We start from the raw sequence: 17,843 nt of genomic DNA, 5'->3' as shown, positions 1-17,843 counted from the left end.
AATTTTATAGAGAAAACTGATGCATATTCTGAGACAATTACATGGGAAAAACTCTTACTATGAAAAAATTAAAAAGAACACATTTTTAATTAATTACATAGCTAATTTTGCTTTTGCTAGGAGCTGTTTCATAAATTGTGCTTTATATCATTATATCTTGTTTATTTTTCAGATTCAAAATATTGTATAAGTTGCAAAAATGAAACTTTATAATATGACAGTGAAAAATAAAAATGTTTTATTTTAATGTAATTTTTTAAATATAACTTCAATATATTACCATTATTTTAATGAAATTTATCAATGTTACGATGCTTTAAAAAAAAATCGTCGAAAAATTCTCAGATCTTGGAATTAAAAATTTTCTATAAAAACTGATTTTAAAATCGCCAAAATGTTGGCCAAATTTAGAACAGTTTAATAAAAGAATTCACATCCCCAAAAGTGAAAAGTTGTTTAAGAGCTCTCTTTATTAGAAAAAATGAATTTTGAAATGCTTATGTTTCACTTCTTGCTTAGAGACTCCAAGTATCCCATCATTTATATTAGAACTAGAAACACATATATATGTCAAAAGATAACCATATATGTCAGTGAATCACCAAAAATACTCCTCCAGAATGGCAGTCGTAAACATAGACAGAAATTTCAGATGGTTAAAAATGAAAGACCTTCTGCTGATTTTGGCCAAAATTAACAACTTTTAAGGACCAAAAATCGGTTACAAAAAATCCAAGGACTCTTAAGGATCGTACGAACCCCGTTTTATGCAGTAAAAATCACACGCAGCACAAACTCAGAAACAATCTTTAATTTTAAATTTACATAACAGCATCCTACACATACATAATTTTATTTTATGACCATTTGTCTGAAAGTTAAATTGATTCTTACATTAGGAGCTTTTTTCCTAATAGGAAGACTATGATACCAAAATTTATTAGTAGGCCACTCCATCAGAAGAAGACTACCATGCTCAAGTTCAAGTTTCCTAACATTAAGAGAGGCATCAGGCTTTTCAGTTTTCTTTCTACAGTCTTTGTGCCTGAATATAAAATCCCTTGCTTGACCAAAAGATAAAGAAGCAATAGGAGCTTCTGGAACAAGATCTTTCTCATCATCCCGGTGTTCTCCCATATGATCAGAGCCATCCTTGTACCTAAAATTTGTAATAATATTACAAAATGAAAATTCTACATTTATTAAATTCTTAGCTAAAAAAAGCAAGTATCCATATGAGTCATTGTCAAATTATGGCTTTTCGCCTACTAAATTCATTTTAAAAACAAATGGTTTTATTTTTTAAACATAATTATAATTTAAAAAAATATCTCATAGCTACATACATTTAACAATTAATTATTTAATTTTTAGATTATTTTCCAAGCACAATAATTTTAAAATATGGGATGTATGCTAGCTGTCAAAGTTTTAAATAAAAGAGGATTTATGTTTCTGATATTTTTATGATGAGTACCAGCTATCAAGAAAGCAGGAAACCAAATACAGCCTTAACAAGCTGTACCAAACACAAGCATACTGAATGGGATTATGGATATGAATAACTGCAACCTGCAATAAAAAAACTGAATGTATCTGATGATCAAGATTGTAGCTAATGGATTTATTAAAACAAAAAGCTGAAGTACTAAGTTTTAACAAACTAGTTAATAAAGTAGAAGTAGTAATAAAAAAGATTAAATTTAATAGTATTACGTAGCTAAATGAGTAATTTATATATTTTTGCATTTTTTATATTACAAGGAAAAAATTAGGCAGGGGGGGGAGATCCATTTCAAAAGCATTTCAACATGTTTGTAATAGAAATAAACAAATTTCTTAGAAAGTAAAGGTCCCTTATTTAACATTATTTTCATATTTTTCTAATGAAAAAGCAGTAACTTTTAAAAATTATTATTATATTAACAAAAATTATAAAGGCACAGCTGCTTTGCAACAGCCACACAGGCCTCTTACAATAGAAAATGCCAAACAGGATCACCATAATTAATGAAAAGGCTTTATCAGGACACAATTCCTGTGAAAACTAGCTTAACTCTCCTTCCATATGACACAGGAAGTCGAGATGACAAGACACATCATTGTTAGCACACCATGCAGAAAGGCTACGATTTTTATTAAAAACAATGTCACGAAAACAGATTTGCTAAATTCAAAATCTTGGATAATGAGGCAGTTTTTCTTGCAATGGTTTGATCTGTCCAATGTTTTCTTTTCACACGTGAAAAAAGTTTTTAGAGGAGAAAAATTTCCATCTGGTATTGAATAATCTACTTGCATACCTTTTAGGATTGGAAGAAGATTTTAGATTTGAACATGACTTAACATGGATAAAATCCTTGTCTCTAATACCACTCACTCCTTTCAACCAGGCTACAGAGCAGGTATTTACCTCTAATGTCCAAAAGTTCTGCATAAAAACACTTTTCCTGAGGTTGCTTTATCGTTACTTTAAAGCAGGGTTTCTTAAACTTTTTGGTGTGGGGAATTACGAAAATTTTGTGGGATCCCATAAGCATTACACAAATCCAACACACATGCGAGTGAAACTAACAGTTTTTCACTTTTACTGTAACATACTGTCACAGTTTTAGGTCACTGACTTTAATTTTTAAATTGAAATGAACGTTTCTATTATATAAAAAAAAATAGCCCCTAAGTAGTAAATATCAAATGAAATGAAGGCAGTTCCCCCTTTTGAATGAATGGCAGCATCCTTCCCACATTTTTTAATAAACTAAACAAATTTTAACAATTCACAAATTAAAAATTATCTAAACTAAGTAGTTAAGAATAAATTTTAATAAAATGATATAGCAAATAAAAATAAAAGTACTTTTCTGTTAAAGGGGTGCCAGTCACCATATATGATAGCCTGCTAAGTTTGCACCATAAAAAGCTGTGCAATATTTAATGAGTAAAATGTGAAGGCTGTGTAATATTTATATTACAGATCTCTAATGTTTATACATATAGATCAATGTGTAGATGGGAAGAAATAACTGCAATATTTAATGTGCACAATGTTAAAGCTGTGTGTGATACAAATTTGGGCAATGTTTTCGTGTTTTATGAGGAAGTAAATTGCTCTATAGATAGGAAGAATTATGTATGCATTGATATGTTTTCACTTAAAAAATATCAAATAGCTCAAATTTGGCACAGAGCTTATTAAACATCATATATATATATATACAAGGAAACCAAAAACATTCTTGCCATTTCTGATATGACATTGGAAGAGTGAAGCCCAAAATAATAATAGTAGCCAAACTTGGTGATGAAGTGGTTAAGATGGGAGTCCGAACATTGACCAAGAGTATAAAAGTGAGGTGCATCAGTACTTCAAATGTAACTCGCTTCACAAAATCACAGAAAACTTCATTCATTTAAAAGTAAAAATTAATTATTTTTAGCTTTCTATGAATAGCAAGAGCGCGCTCTTTCGGCGAGCAATGGATGGCATAACACACTGGGCCCCCATGACCCCGTCATCAGCTCAACTAGAAATATAAACTGAAATATAATGCAACACATAAAAATTAAACTGTAAATATAATTATAAAACATGAAAGAAATAAATCGATCAGTCATTTATAGGAAGTCTGACAGGTTTATGTATTGATCTTTTCATTTCACCCGACACAGTTTTTAAGTTGACTGACCTTACTCTTTCGTCAGTTCCCTAGCACGTGCAAATTACTTTTGCCATCTTGCACTTAAGTGGCGGCAAGTTCTTATCCTTGATTAGCACTAAGTCATTCACATGTAAATCGGCACTGAGAAGTTTCCACTTGCAACTGAGTCGAGTAGTCTTTTGACCACGGATTCCAAAACGATCAGGAAATCTGTGTGACTAATTTCCACCGTTCACGGATGGGAATTTTCTCATTTATAACATCAGGCTCAGGAACACTTTTTAAGTTGAACCTGGTAATAAAGTGACTCGGCATACTGACAGAAAAATCATTTGGATCCTCAGAAGCAGCCATTAAAGGACGGGAGTTCAGTATGGCTTCAATCTCCACTAGACATGTCAAAAATTCTTGTGAGAGGATCTGCAATCGTATAGCTTGTCTCATGTGGAACTTCATCGATTTAATGGCAGCCTCCCACAGGCCTCCAAAATGATGGGCTGATGGAACATTCATTGTCCATTTAACGCCTTTGTTGGTCAAGTAAGTACCAAGTGCCTCTATCATACACATTTTTAAGTAATTCTCTGCCAATAAAGTTCGTTCCACAATCACTGAATATTTCAGCTGGCTTTCCTTGTGATCCGATGAATCGTTTCTGAGCTGCAATACATGCCTGAGCACTAAGATCACTAACAAGTTCTACATGAACAGCTTTCGTTGCAAAGCATACAAACACACACATGCACATTTTCAGTGGTTTAACTTGTCTACCACGTCTAGGGCTGACCAAGAATGGTCCCCAAAAGTCAGTTCCTGATTTAAGAAATGGTCTTCTGTGATTCACTCTCGCAGAAGGTAAGTCAGCCATCATTTTTTTTTCGAAAACTCAGAGCAAAATCTGGCACAGATAATGCACTTTCTTATTTCTCTGCGTTTTGCGGTTTTTTTGATCCTATAATCCAATACTTTTGTTTCATCGCAGAGTTAACTAATTGTACTCCAGCATCCATATAATTATGATGATAAAATGTCACTAATAATTTGTGTAACAGGATGATTCTTAGGCAATATTATTTGATGTTTCACAGACTCTGGCAAGCTTGCATTTCTTAAACATCCTCCTACACATAGTATGCCACTGTTGTCTAAGAGCGGATTTAGAGAAATTAAAGAACTTTTCTTTAACACTCTCGCTTTCTCTAAAGTAGCTATTTTTTTTTTATACTCAGTTCTTTGGACCAGTCTGATTATAATATCATGTGCTTCTTTTAGTTCACTTGTTTCTAAGAAGGGAGTCAAAATCCTATCCCCCCTCACATTTTTTATAAACCTTAAACACCAAGCAACAACTCTCTGCAACTTGCTCCAAACTGAAAATTTGTTCCAAAGCTGCTCAACTAATTCCAACTGAACTACAATACATTTGGCAGAATTTTTTTTCTTTGCTCTCTTTGTATTTCCGCACTGTCTACATTTGGTAACCCACTGTTTAGGCCAACCCTCAAAACTTTTCCGAAGCCAAATTGGACCACCATTTTTTATTAAGTACCAACTTCTCAGCCAAAATTCCTCTGATAAGCAAATCTGCGGGATTGTCAACAGATGGACAATAGTACCAATCACTTAAGCTCATTCTTTCCTGAATTTCCACAACCAGGTTGGCAACGAATTGTTTCCATCTCTTCGCAATTCCCTTTACCCAATGAAAATCAATACAAGAATCACTCCAAAACACTATTCTTCCAATTTTATCCTTGAAAACACTTTTAAAGTAATTTCCCACCCTAGTGCCTATTACCATGGCCATTAGCTCCAACCGTGGCAGCATTAGTTTCTTTAATGGTGACACTCTACTCTTCAACATTATAAAGGATACTCTGTAATTCCCATTATTCTCACAATATTTAAAATAAACAACAGTTCCGTAAGCACTTGGTGAAGCATCGCAAAACACATGTACTTCCGATTGCTCATTCTCACAATCCAAAAAACAATACCTTGGAATAGTAACGTCTATTAAATTTTCAATTTCATTACATCACTTTTGCTATCCACTTTTGCTGCAAGTCCTCTGGCAACTCTTTGTCCCAATCACACGCTCTCTCCCAAATTTCCTGTAACAATAACTTTATATGTATCACAAATGGCGCAATCAAACCAATAGGATCAAAGATTCTTGCAGCTGTTTGTAAAACACATCTTTTAGTGCATCGCAATGTTTTCCACGAATCCACCAAACCCTTCACCTCCAACGACAACTCTTCTCTACTGTTCAACCTCAGTTTCTTTAAATTAAATCCACCACTTTTTAATATTGATACAACATCCGACGGCAACTCAAATGATTCTCTAACACTGTCTCCACCATAATATAAATCGTCTACGTAAAGTGATGAATTTAACATTTCAAATGACTTTGGTTTACTTTTCTCGTTTTTTTTTTATATGATGCTTTATCGTAGCACACAAAATAAAAGGGGAACTTTTACATCCAAAGGGTAGTCCTTTCATTTTCATAATTTTATATTCTTCACTAAGGTTATCTGAATACCAAAGAAATTTTAAGATTTTTCTCTCTCTTTCAGAAATTTTTATCATTAAGAAAGACTTCTCTATATCCCCATTAAAAAATATTTTGTAATTACGAAATTTTAGAATCACGTCAAGAAAATTTGGATTTAAATTTGGGCCAATTTTCAAATACTCGTTTAAAGAAAGATTACCTTTAGATTTTAAACTGCAGTTAAAGACTATACGAAATTTGATTGTTTCTTTATCTTCCCTAACAACTGCTCTATGAGGTATAAAATACTCATGCTCATCTCTCTCACATTCCTCAATCACTTGATTTTGTTTTTGGTCATTCACTATTTCCCTATACTCATTAGCATTCCAAACATTTTTAGAAAAGTCTTTTCCTAACTCATCAAAACGCTTTTTAGCTAAAATATAACTATTTCCTAATTCATCTTATCTAAACTTCCATAATATATCAATTTTATATCTCTCATTCAAGAATGTTAAATTTTTCTCAAATTCATCTATCAACGCTTTAATCAACTACATTTAAGTCTTCTTTTTCTTTAATTCCTAAAGCATCAAGCTCCCACAATATTTGAACATCTGAAGCAACTACACAAAAATTTGCTGAAACTGCAGTCTTGACATTTGGCTTGTAAACATCTTGACTTCCTGTAAAGCAAACCTGAAAATTGTTGGCATGCAAGTAATTTTCTGGTTTATTTTTTCAAAAGAAGAGGGTTCAATAATCTGCCAAAACACATATGCCCCAATTAATATCTCAATGTTTATATCACTGTCACAGCATTTGGCTAAGATTAATCCGTGGGACTGCATAATATTTTGTACTTCATTTGGAACAGAAACAGATGCCGCTGTAATAGTATTGGCCACTAGCACTTCAATTTGAGTACATTAGATTAGGGTTGTATCTGCTAGATAATTTTAATTCTACTACATATAATTCCTTAATAGGCTTTGCTGAACCAAAGGAAAAAAACTGACAGCCTTTCCCTTCTAACTGCTTTTAATTTTAAGCAATTGGCAAGGGACTTCATACACCAGCTTCTTTAGGAGCCATTATCACATAATATGTGTGTCATTTTATCAAATTTTGTTTTATCGATAGAGCTAACGTATACACTGCCAGTGAGTAACAGCACAGATTACTTTTGTACTGACCTTGACACTGAAGCATTACATTGAGTTTGTTCGGCGTCACCGTTCTCTAGTTTAGCTTTATTTTGCTTATAGAAATGAATCATCGAATGATGAGCTTTCTCATAGAAACAATTTCTGACTCTACATTTTTTTGCATTACACTCAGAAGAAAAGTATTTGAAGCAAAGATTATTTTGTTTAATTATTTTAACTCGCTCATTTACTGAAAGTCTTTTAAAATTAGGACAATTTTGTATCGAGTGGTTTGGATTTGTTTTACACAAAATACATGATTGATCTTTTGCTCCAGATTCATGTACATTAGAAATATTTTTGCAATTTTAATTACGAAGTTTATTAACATTATTTCCATCGCCTCTTTTATTATTGTTACCTGTAAATGATTTTGCAAAAAGGGATTCTGGTTTCTGTTTACCTTTTGATGACAAATAAATATCGCATTCACGACCTAAAGTTTGGGGTTCAAAAGAGAGACATTCTCCCTGTTTAACTGCTATATAAGTCTTTAATTCACGATCAAGTTCACTGAATATTTTATCCGAAACCATAAGATCACATAACGATTTAAAATCGTTTAACATTTCTCAAATGACAATAATAGTCAACATTTGCACTTAACCTTGATGCAAATTGTACCAAATTCTCAGATAACAATTTTTGCATGGAACGAAAATCATTTAAGCACTCTTGAGGGGTTGGCTGAAATTCCTTTAAAATTATGGACTTTAGTTTATCGTAATTATTAATATCTTCTTCCTTCACATAAACCACTAAATTAGCGACCTTCTCTCCCAAAATATTTAATAGGATTTCTGCTTTTAAATCTTCAAGTACTTTTTTTGTCCTAAAAGCCCTTTCAATTGACTGGAAAAAGAGATTAAAGGATTCTGCTTTAGTAGGTACAGAAAACTTTTTTTTACACTTTTAATTAAATTTTCCATATTTTGATTTGAGTTGTTCGTCTCAACATTTGGATTTTGTAGCAAGTCTGTTCTAGTGTTAGCTAAAGCTAATTCCACCTCTAACTGAGAAAGTTTTATTTTCTCTAACTCTAATCTAATTTCGTTTTCTGATTTTTGTTTCTCAGTTTGCATTTTTTTTTCCTCTAGAATATTATCAATAACATTTTGCACAAATTCAGTATCATTTGCATAAAGTTCTAAGCTTTCTATGAAAGTTTTCAAAGTAACAATTTTTGCCCCACTCGAAATTACTAATCCTAATTCCTTCGCCACGAGCGTCAACTCATCTTTTTTAATGACTTGAGCGACTTCACACTCATCTTAATTCAAAGAAAATTACAACAACTCTAAATCGACAATTAGAACACAATGAGCACAAAAACAAACACATCAAACTCAACACAGACACTATCAACTCAAATTATCAAGTAGGAACACTTCAATGCACAACACTAATGAACAGAATTTAACACTAAACATTATTTCAACAAACCGAAATAACTACTCACCTTAATCTACACAATGGAACCATTATCTTCACATTCGATTTCCGTGCAACGCATATTCCCACATCACCACACTATTTTTTCTCACAAAATTTGACGATACACATTATTAACACATTTTCATTTAACTCCACTTCCTGACTCCAAAAATATTATGTCCACCTCTTTGAGGAATGGGCTGGAAATCAAAACTCTACACAATAAATATAAATATTTTACCTTTGCTCCAACGTACAAACTCGAACTTCTTCATTTAAAAATAGAAATAAATTATTTTTAGCTTTTTACAAATAGCAAGAGCCATGCTCTTTCGGTGAACAATGAATGGCGTAACATGGACATAAATTTTTATTCAGTTACAAAGTTCAAGTCCTGTAATTGCTGAATGGAGAATTCTGACTAACTTGTCAATCGAAATTTTTTTGTTTTCAGTAACCTGTCACTTTCTTCACTATTGATAGCGGAATTTTCTGGATCTAGAACCATACTACAGATTTGGCCATCCATTAACTGATTGATCAAATGGTTTGCTCCATTCTGGCAATTTGGCACTCTATTTTCTGGCAATGGCAGCAAAGTCCGAGATCCGGACTCATCAGGACTTCGGCAATTCCAGATTTTTCTGGTTTTCATCAGTTCAAATTTGGTAAGATGACATGTAGAAATTAAAAATATGAAATCGTGATTTATGAAATAATGAAGCATTTATGAAATAAAGTGTATCAAAATTTATAAAAAAAAAGCTTAACATTTATATGTTTATTTTATTAAACATTTCTTTCAATACAAGTTGTTTAAGTTGCTTCGTTTCCTGTGCTAATAATTTCTTTAATTCTATAGACGGACATAAATTTTTGTTTAGTTATAAAGTTCCATCGTTCAAGTCCTGTCATTGCTGAATCGAGAATTACGACTAACTTGTCAATCGAAATTTTTTGTTTTCAGTAACCTGTCACTTTCTTCATTATCAAAAGCAGAATTTTCTCGATCTAGAACCATACTACAGATTTTGCCATCCATTAATTGATTGATCAAATGGTTTGTTCCATTCTGGCCATTTGGCACTGTCATTGCAATGAGGAACTGCTGTTATAACATCTTCATTTATTACCACTTCTCAACATTTCTTTACAAAATCCATTAATTGGAAATTTTCACCTTTGGTCTGCAATAATTTAATATGGACCTACCTTAAACATGCTACTTTATAATAGCATTTCAGCATGCACAACATTACGATATCCATAGGCTTATTGATGGATGGACAGTTTGGAGAAAAGAATAATACAGATTACATTATTTTCACTAAAACTTTAAGTATGAGCCAAACAGTTGGCTACAATTAGGGCCAGTGAATTCATGAATATATTATTTATGAATGCTTTATGAATAAATAAGTTCCCACGTATACTTAAGGCTTATCGAGAGCTGGCGTTAGATATCTTACTGCCTAATGCAATCTCTGCAGGTCCTAAATTCTGCTACCATGCACCTCCCTAAGTTCTAAATTTTTGCCACCCTTAAATGTTGGCTCACAGTGCTTTTTCAAAATTCTAAAAATTTTGTCATTCCTTAATTTTGTTGCCCTGTGCTTCCCTAAATACTGCTACCCAGTGCGGTCATACGAACTCTGGTGCTGGTTCTTGGTTTATGTGAATAACAAATCAGTTATTCTTAATTCAAACAGCACTAAATGCAATCTTTTGGCCTATGAGTATCACTAATAAAATCTATTTTTAGCATATGGAAAGAAATATTTGTTAAATTTTTTCTCATTAATATTTTTTAGTGTATTTAACTTAAATCTGTAATCATTGCCATTTGGCGGGTTGGCGTCAGTATATAGAATATTAGTAGGTATAAAACCAACAATGTTTTTATGTAGAATGTTTTGATTTGAGATGTATGCCAAGCAGATATGCAGCTACAGAACCAAATTATTGATGACACAAATGTATGCTAAAATGATTGTTTCTTCAATAACAAGGTATTTTATTTAGTGCCGAAGTGAAATTAAGAATCGGGCCCAAAGTCTGTTGGTTCCGAGTCAGAGATGTTTTCGGATATTAGATCATCAATTTTAAATCTAGTACGATGCACATGTAGAAATTATAAAATTGAAAATATGAAAATGCGTTTTATGAAATAATGAAGCATTTATGACCCAAGAAATGTTTGTATGACTTTCTTCACTATTGGTAAGAATACTTTCTGGCTTTAAAACCATACTACTGATTCTGCCATTGGTTAGTTGATTGATGATTGAGGCACTGTCATTACAATGAAAAATCTTCAATCATATCCTTATTTATTACTTCACCACAAATGTCATTAATTGGAAAATTTCCCTCTTTGTTTGATATCTGTAAATCTTCAAATTTGTGATGAGTATCATAAAGCTTACCTATTGTCAGTTATACACCAATGGTGATGTATCATGAGACTGGCAAAGAAAGATAGGTTGTTCTGCTAAATTTTATTTTACATGCTGATGAAGTTATGCATGCTTAACTGAGTCCTCAATAAATATATTCCCAGATATATGTAAAGTTTACCTAGGGCAGATGCTAGATATTTTACAATCTAAGGCAGCCTCTGTATGTTCTAATCTCTGCTGTCAAGTGGCTCCCTATATTCTAAATATTTTGCATCCCCTTGCCTTACCTAAGTTTTAAACATTTTGCCATCCCTTAATTTTGTTGCTTGGTGCTTTTCTAAATTCTACAAAATTTTGTCTAACAAACCAGTCATTCTCAATTCAACCAGCACTAAAAGTAATCTTTTGGCTAACAAAGTTCATTTATAAAATCTATTTTTTACATATAGAAAGAAATTTCTGTTAAATTTCTCGTCAACATATTCAACACTTCACAGTATTGAACACTGATGTCTATAATCACTGCAAAGCACATCAAAATAAATGGTTACCATGTTTTTTGGTATTTAATCACTAATATTTAAAAACAAATTTAAAAAATCCCTTCATAAGTCATTCTTTGAGTTGCCATGTGTTGATAATTATGCAATTAAAAAGCAAACTATAATAATGATTCACTAGGTTGGAGATGGGTATAAATTATTTAGCAGGTGTAAAACTGATATAGAATGTTTCGGTTTGAGATATATGGCAAGCAAAAAGGCGGCTGCAGAGCTAAGTTATTGATCAAATTGACTTATGCTAATAAATTATCATTTCTTAAGTATGGAGGTATTTTAGTTAACGCCAAAGTGAAAGTAAGAATCGGGATTCCACATGCTTTATTATGAAAAAATAGCAAATGCATAGTGGTACAGCAGACAAAAAGAAAAGGTTGTTGGTTGTCCAGAAGTCTGGATTTTAGATCATTCTGGGTACTGAATGTCCAGATTTCAGACTTTTTTGCCCTGTATATAAAAATTTATTTTAATGATAATGTACAAAAATGTATATTATTATTATGTAGCAACTTTTTATTTGGGAAATTTACACTTATTCATAATTCACTTTCATAACTGAAAACAAACTCAAAACAATATTTTAAAAGCAGAAAAATTGTATTATGATTCTGGAATTCAAATTAATGAAATAATTCAAAAGAAATTAAATTAGCTTCACAATTATAGAAATATCAGAGCATGTAAATTAAAATGCAGCAAAATAATTTTCTTTATGGAATTATTCTTTAATTACCTGTTCACCAGAACAAAATTAAATTTGCAGTTTGTGACAGACTCAACTACCTCTTTAAGTTGCTTTATAATATTACAGTTTTGCCAAGGTACAGCTGGAAGGCAGTTTCCAGAGAATGCATAAGATAAACCAGGGTGGCCATAAGCTGCCTAAAAATAATAGTTTTAATATTATTATAATATTCAGAATGAACTTTTTATGATAAATTATTTTAAAAATAAATTATTGTTACAAATAATTCTTCTTTAAGGCAGTGGTCTCAAACTCAAATTGCATGCAGGCCACATGCACAATCTAAAACCAACTGAAGGGTTTTTTATGAAAAAATTTATTAACAAAATTTTTAAAAAAATTAAATAAATACAAATTTTGCTTACTAAACATTCATCAAAACATACCATACACATATAACAGTTTTAGTCTTCTTTGTTAGCATAAACTTAAGTCCACACTCCTAACAGACTAGAAGCGAATTATCACTTCATCTGAAAAGAACTACATAGTCTTAGGAAGGTTTTAAAACAAAAGTTTTTATTAAACCAGAACTGGAATGCATGATTAAAGTATCAGTAGAATTCAATATTAAAACTAAGACTAGCAGCTGAAGGCTACAACACAAAGTTGGCTCAAATCTCTCACCGACGTAACAAATGCTGACAGCTATAATGCAAAGCCAACTAATACAATCTTAACTGACCTAGCAGAAACCTAGCAACATGACCTCGAGAGGCAGAAGCATTAGCTCTCTTATAATCCAAAAATCTGAAGTTATGTGCTCTTAAACTAATACATGAATATTTTATCTTTTTGCTGACATAAATAAAAAAAACACAATTTCTTGAAAGTATGTGAAACTCGGAGCACTTAGCAGCGACACAAACGAAATAATAACCTCAATCCTGCTTTGTGCTCATTGGCTAATATATGGCAGGTGGCCCGCAACACCATTTGATACTCATTGGAAAACTGAAGCACGACATTTTCGGATACATGAGCTCTCAGATACGAAAGAGAATTGCACCATATTTCACTGATGAAACAAATCTGTCTTTTTTTTATATGTAATCTAGAGAAAAACCATGCACTTTCAGCAAATAATAATAATTATTACAAGCCTGCTTTGCCTCTCATTGGGCATAACAGGTTGGATTATAGCATTCTTGTCGTTGCGTTAGAATCTTTCAACTGTTTATGTTTCCAGCCTACTTTTATTTATGACACTACAATACATTAGATTTAAACTAGATTACATTAAAGTTTTGTTAGTTAAGAATTTTAAAGCATGTTAGTAATAAGGGAAACTATTTACAATATTTACATACTTCAGGTCACAGGCCTGGATTTTAGCTTATAACAATATCTCTTCAATTTAAGTTGATGAATTTCAGAATGGCTCGTGCTCCTCTTTGACCATAGTAATCTGTGAAGATCTTCTGGAGACTTGGAGTGTGACCGAGGAATGTGGTGTCGAGACCGCAGATCTTCAGTGAGACTACAGGAAGTGAGATAGTGGATGGCTATGAGAGATGGAGAGGAGTTCTGCAGGTGCATCTTATGCTCTAGTGACAGAACCTTTCAAAGTAGCTCAGAAAACGCCCATGATTAGTGAGACCTTAAAAAATATAAAAGTCGGACTTCAGCGTCTAAGAGAGACTGAAGGGAAGATCCTGCAGGTGAAGCGACCGGTGTTGGCTGACTCCCAGTGGTCTTGCCAGTGCTCTAGAAGGATCTGAAAGATTCTGTCCTTTAGTGCCAGCTCTGAGATGGGGACTTAGGAGTCGAACTCTGGGCAATCTGTAGCTTATTTAGCAAGGCTATCGTGTGATACCTTATCCACATATCCAGTTATTTGAATGTCCAAGGGTCAATAGAACTTCTTTAAGAGAGGAGATGTGATGAGGCCTTATAGGATGCTCATTCTATCCGTAAAGAACAAAATGTCCATGGAGTGGAATTATCTTGGCCATAGGGCAGTGACTTTGAGGGCTAAGGATTCCGCCAGGAAAACTGAGGCGCAGTCGCTTAGTCTAGTCGCTGCTGTGTGTAGTTCCTCGTTGTTGATGTAGGCTACAAAGGTTGCACCTACTCCGTCTGAGATCTTGGAACCGTCAGTGAAAATCTTACAGTTGGTAAGGACTTTTTCCAAGAGAGTCTTTTGCGAATGCTGGATGAACTGAGGGGTAAGGAACCGAGGTTCCATGGAATTGCCATCCAATTCGGCATAGAGAAATCTTGTAATCTCTTTTATGAAATAGGCAGTAGGAGCATCGTTCTTCTGCTTTAAAGTCTAGAGGCATGGTACCCGCTAGAACTTGAAGAGCGGTTGTGGACATGGCTGTAAAAGACTTAGTCATGTTGAATAGAATAATCTGCTGGATCTGTAAGAGCTTCTGGTTGAATCATGTGGTGCCGAGCATCCAGATAAGAGAACCATAGAGAAACATCCTTTCTACCCCTCTGAGGTAGTCTTTGAGGAGTCTACCTTTGAGATTCAATCTCATATCTACTATCCAGCTTAGATTGTTCAAGAGGATGCTGGTCTTGTCCCTTATTGCAGTTAAAGGGGGGAACTAAGTTAGCTTCTTATGGATGAGGAAACCCAGGTATTTGAGGGTGTCCTGCTTTCTTAGCACGTGGCCCTCCCATTTAATCCTGGGGGGGATTGCTGATGAGTCTATTCCCTTTCGGGAATATTATCATTTTTGTCTTCTCCACGCTGAAGCTCAGTTTGTAAGTGCAGCTCCATTCTGTAATCCAAGGCTTTGTGAGCCTTTCTTTCTATGGTACTATGATTGCTACCATTGATGACCAGAATAAAATCACCAGCATAAGCTTGAATAAAAGCAGTCTTCGAAATCTAAGTTCAGAGCAGTATTGGCTATGAGGTTCCAAAGAAACATCACCTTAGACGGCCTGCAGAGAAGCATATCAGTGCTGGGGCTGAAGTTACATTAAAAAATCACTCTGCTTTGAAACTCATCTGCGACTGCATCAATATCACACATAATATCTCAAATGGGCTGGAGTAACTTTCAGTTGCCATCCTAATTGCCAGCACAGCCCCTATATGTTCAGTACTTGCGTTTAATCTAGCTTATTTAATGTTTTCTGTTCTCTTTTATTTCCTTTCGTCTTATTTCTTTTTATGAGTTTTTATTTTTTTTTACTTAATGTGCATGTATACATACACACATATTATCTTACATACACACACACATATTATCTTTTAATTAATGTCAGGTCCTCTAATTTTAACTTTGAATAATTGTGCATATTGCATTGGTTAATGTATTATTCTATCTTTTTGTATCAGTAACTCTGTTAAATGTTTTTCGTCACACTCACTGTACACTGCTAGCCATTAAAATTTCAACACCATGAAAGAAAGTAAATACAAAAAAGATATTGATTGCACATAAAACAATATTGCATGAAGACAAATAAGCTTGATGCCAGTGCAAGTCGTGACCTTCGTATCGAATACCCTGTGTATTGAGAAAGGTCAGAACATGCTGTGCAACATGTTGTCTTGCATTATCTTGTTGGAACATGCCGTTTGGGGGCCTTGAAGATAGAGCAAAACCACTGAAACCAAGGTGTCAGAACTGTACCCATCAGTGTTCAAATTACTGTCGATCCAAATTACAGATGTGCATGTCGTTTACCCAATGGTTACTCAAACCATCACAACTGGTACAACAGCTCCTATGCCGATATCGAATGCAAGCAGACACCATGCAGCCTCCTTGAACACTCCAGATAAGCTAAGAGAATACTGCACGTAGAACTGGGACTCGTTTGAAAGGGCAACACTGTGCCACTCCTGTACCCAGATTTGTCGTTCGGTGCACCAGAGTCACTGTCTCTCTCTATGTTGCATTGTCAAGGGAAGCTGAAATAATGATCACCCTGCTGATAGTCCACGCTACTGCAAACGTAGACTCATCCTATGAGCTGATATTGGGCATGCTGCAAACACACCCATTTCCTGATTAATGATCCGTGATGTGGTAGTATGGTTTTGCTGGGCTTACCTCACAATATGGCTGTCCTCTCTCGCATTAGTCATGGAAGGGCATCCAGGAGATCCTGCATGCCATTCAGCATGACCCTTAGCAATTCACTGATTCAATATTCGCATGACAGTAGTTGGATGTTGATCAGTGCAACCAGTGATATCACAAAACGATAATCTACACTTTCGATAGGCAACAATCCTGCCTCTATCGAATTTCAAAACTTGCTGGTAAGCATTTCCTCTTCTTATTCAAGGCATAACACAATGTTCTGAGCAAACTCCAACCTTACACAGCACTTTCCAGATGAGAAATCTACTAAACTTTTCTTTTATGTAGTGCTTCAGATATCATTTCTCCCTCCTGCATTGTCTAAATATGCTGAAATACTAATCATTTACATATCGCAACTTCCTCCTTTCATGTGATTTTGATGTCCATCAGATCATTCCCTCTTGGTGTTTCAATTTTAATGGGCAGCAGTGTATTACATAGATGATCATACCAAGTACATCCTTGTAACTCAGTCAAACCTTTACCTGTACTGTAATTATCTACAGAACTCATTAACTGTTTACATTGTAGAAGTGCATTAAGTATTTAAGTTGTATCTATTGATCTCTAACTTCATAATGTGGACAGTAGAACAACCACTGACTCGTTCAGCACTCTGTTTTGCATCCCTCAGAGCTCATCTTGCAAGCAACACACCAAAGCATTTTGTGGATTTTTTAAAAGGATTGAAAAATTTTGTTTACCCCTCACTAAACATAGGCATGGAGAGCCTGAAGTCCAGGAACTTTTGTAGCAAAGTTAATAACATCAGCAGGGCCACCTGGCTGATATGCTAACTGCCCCACTGTCAGTAGAAGAAAATGGTACATGCGCCATACTGCAGTTCAAAACACAAGAAAACCAAAAAATGCCCATTTCCATGAAATACCATATGCAGAAACTCTGAAAGAAAGATGTATCAAGAACGCATGCCAAAAAGGTATACAGTAAGACCCCGCTTAACACGGGGGATACGTTCCATCAAAGTAGAGCGTAATGCGAAACAGCGCTAAACGAGGCTATCTTTACATGTAAATATTGGGGTTAGGGGAAGATGGCTAGGAAATTGGTTAGGTATTAAATTTAAAAAGTATGTTTTTTTAATAAAAATAAAACCAAACATTTATTTCTTAAAGCCCAAATTAATACCACATTATTATTTCTTGCAAAAATAAAAACAAAATATAAATAACAAAACGAATATTCTTAAAAAAAAAACAAATAAAATTCTCAGTCATATTTAGTTAGCCTTCCGCGTTTTCAGTGTTCTGCCT

At 33.9% G+C, this 17,843-nt stretch overlaps 1 protein-coding gene across 2 annotated transcripts in view; it reads right to left on the bottom strand.

The window, feature by feature from the left end:
- Positions 1-793: 793 nt before the first annotated feature.
- Positions 794-17,843, bottom strand: part of LOC118188581 (DNA oxidative demethylase ALKBH2-like) — a 44,025-nt gene continuing 26,975 nt past the window's right edge. For both annotated transcript variants that reach the window (XM_035359057.2, XM_035359058.2), the window contains exons 2-3: positions 12,500-12,648; positions 794-1,159 (exon numbers count right to left, since the gene is read on the bottom strand). In XM_035359057.2, coding sequence (XP_035214948.1) covers positions 853-1,159; positions 12,500-12,648 — 456 coding nt within the window. In that variant the 3' untranslated portion in view covers positions 794-852. The remainder of the gene's footprint in view (positions 1,160-12,499; positions 12,649-17,843) is intronic.

Source organism: Stegodyphus dumicola, chromosome X1 (assembly GCF_044657685.1).
Source record: "Stegodyphus dumicola isolate Sdum_Otavi_A_Nest chromosome X1, ASM4465768v1".
In the NCBI taxonomy this organism is placed as follows: Eukaryota; Metazoa; Arthropoda; class Arachnida; order Araneae; family Eresidae; genus Stegodyphus; species Stegodyphus dumicola.
This window is presented reverse-complemented; position numbering and strand designations above follow the sequence as displayed.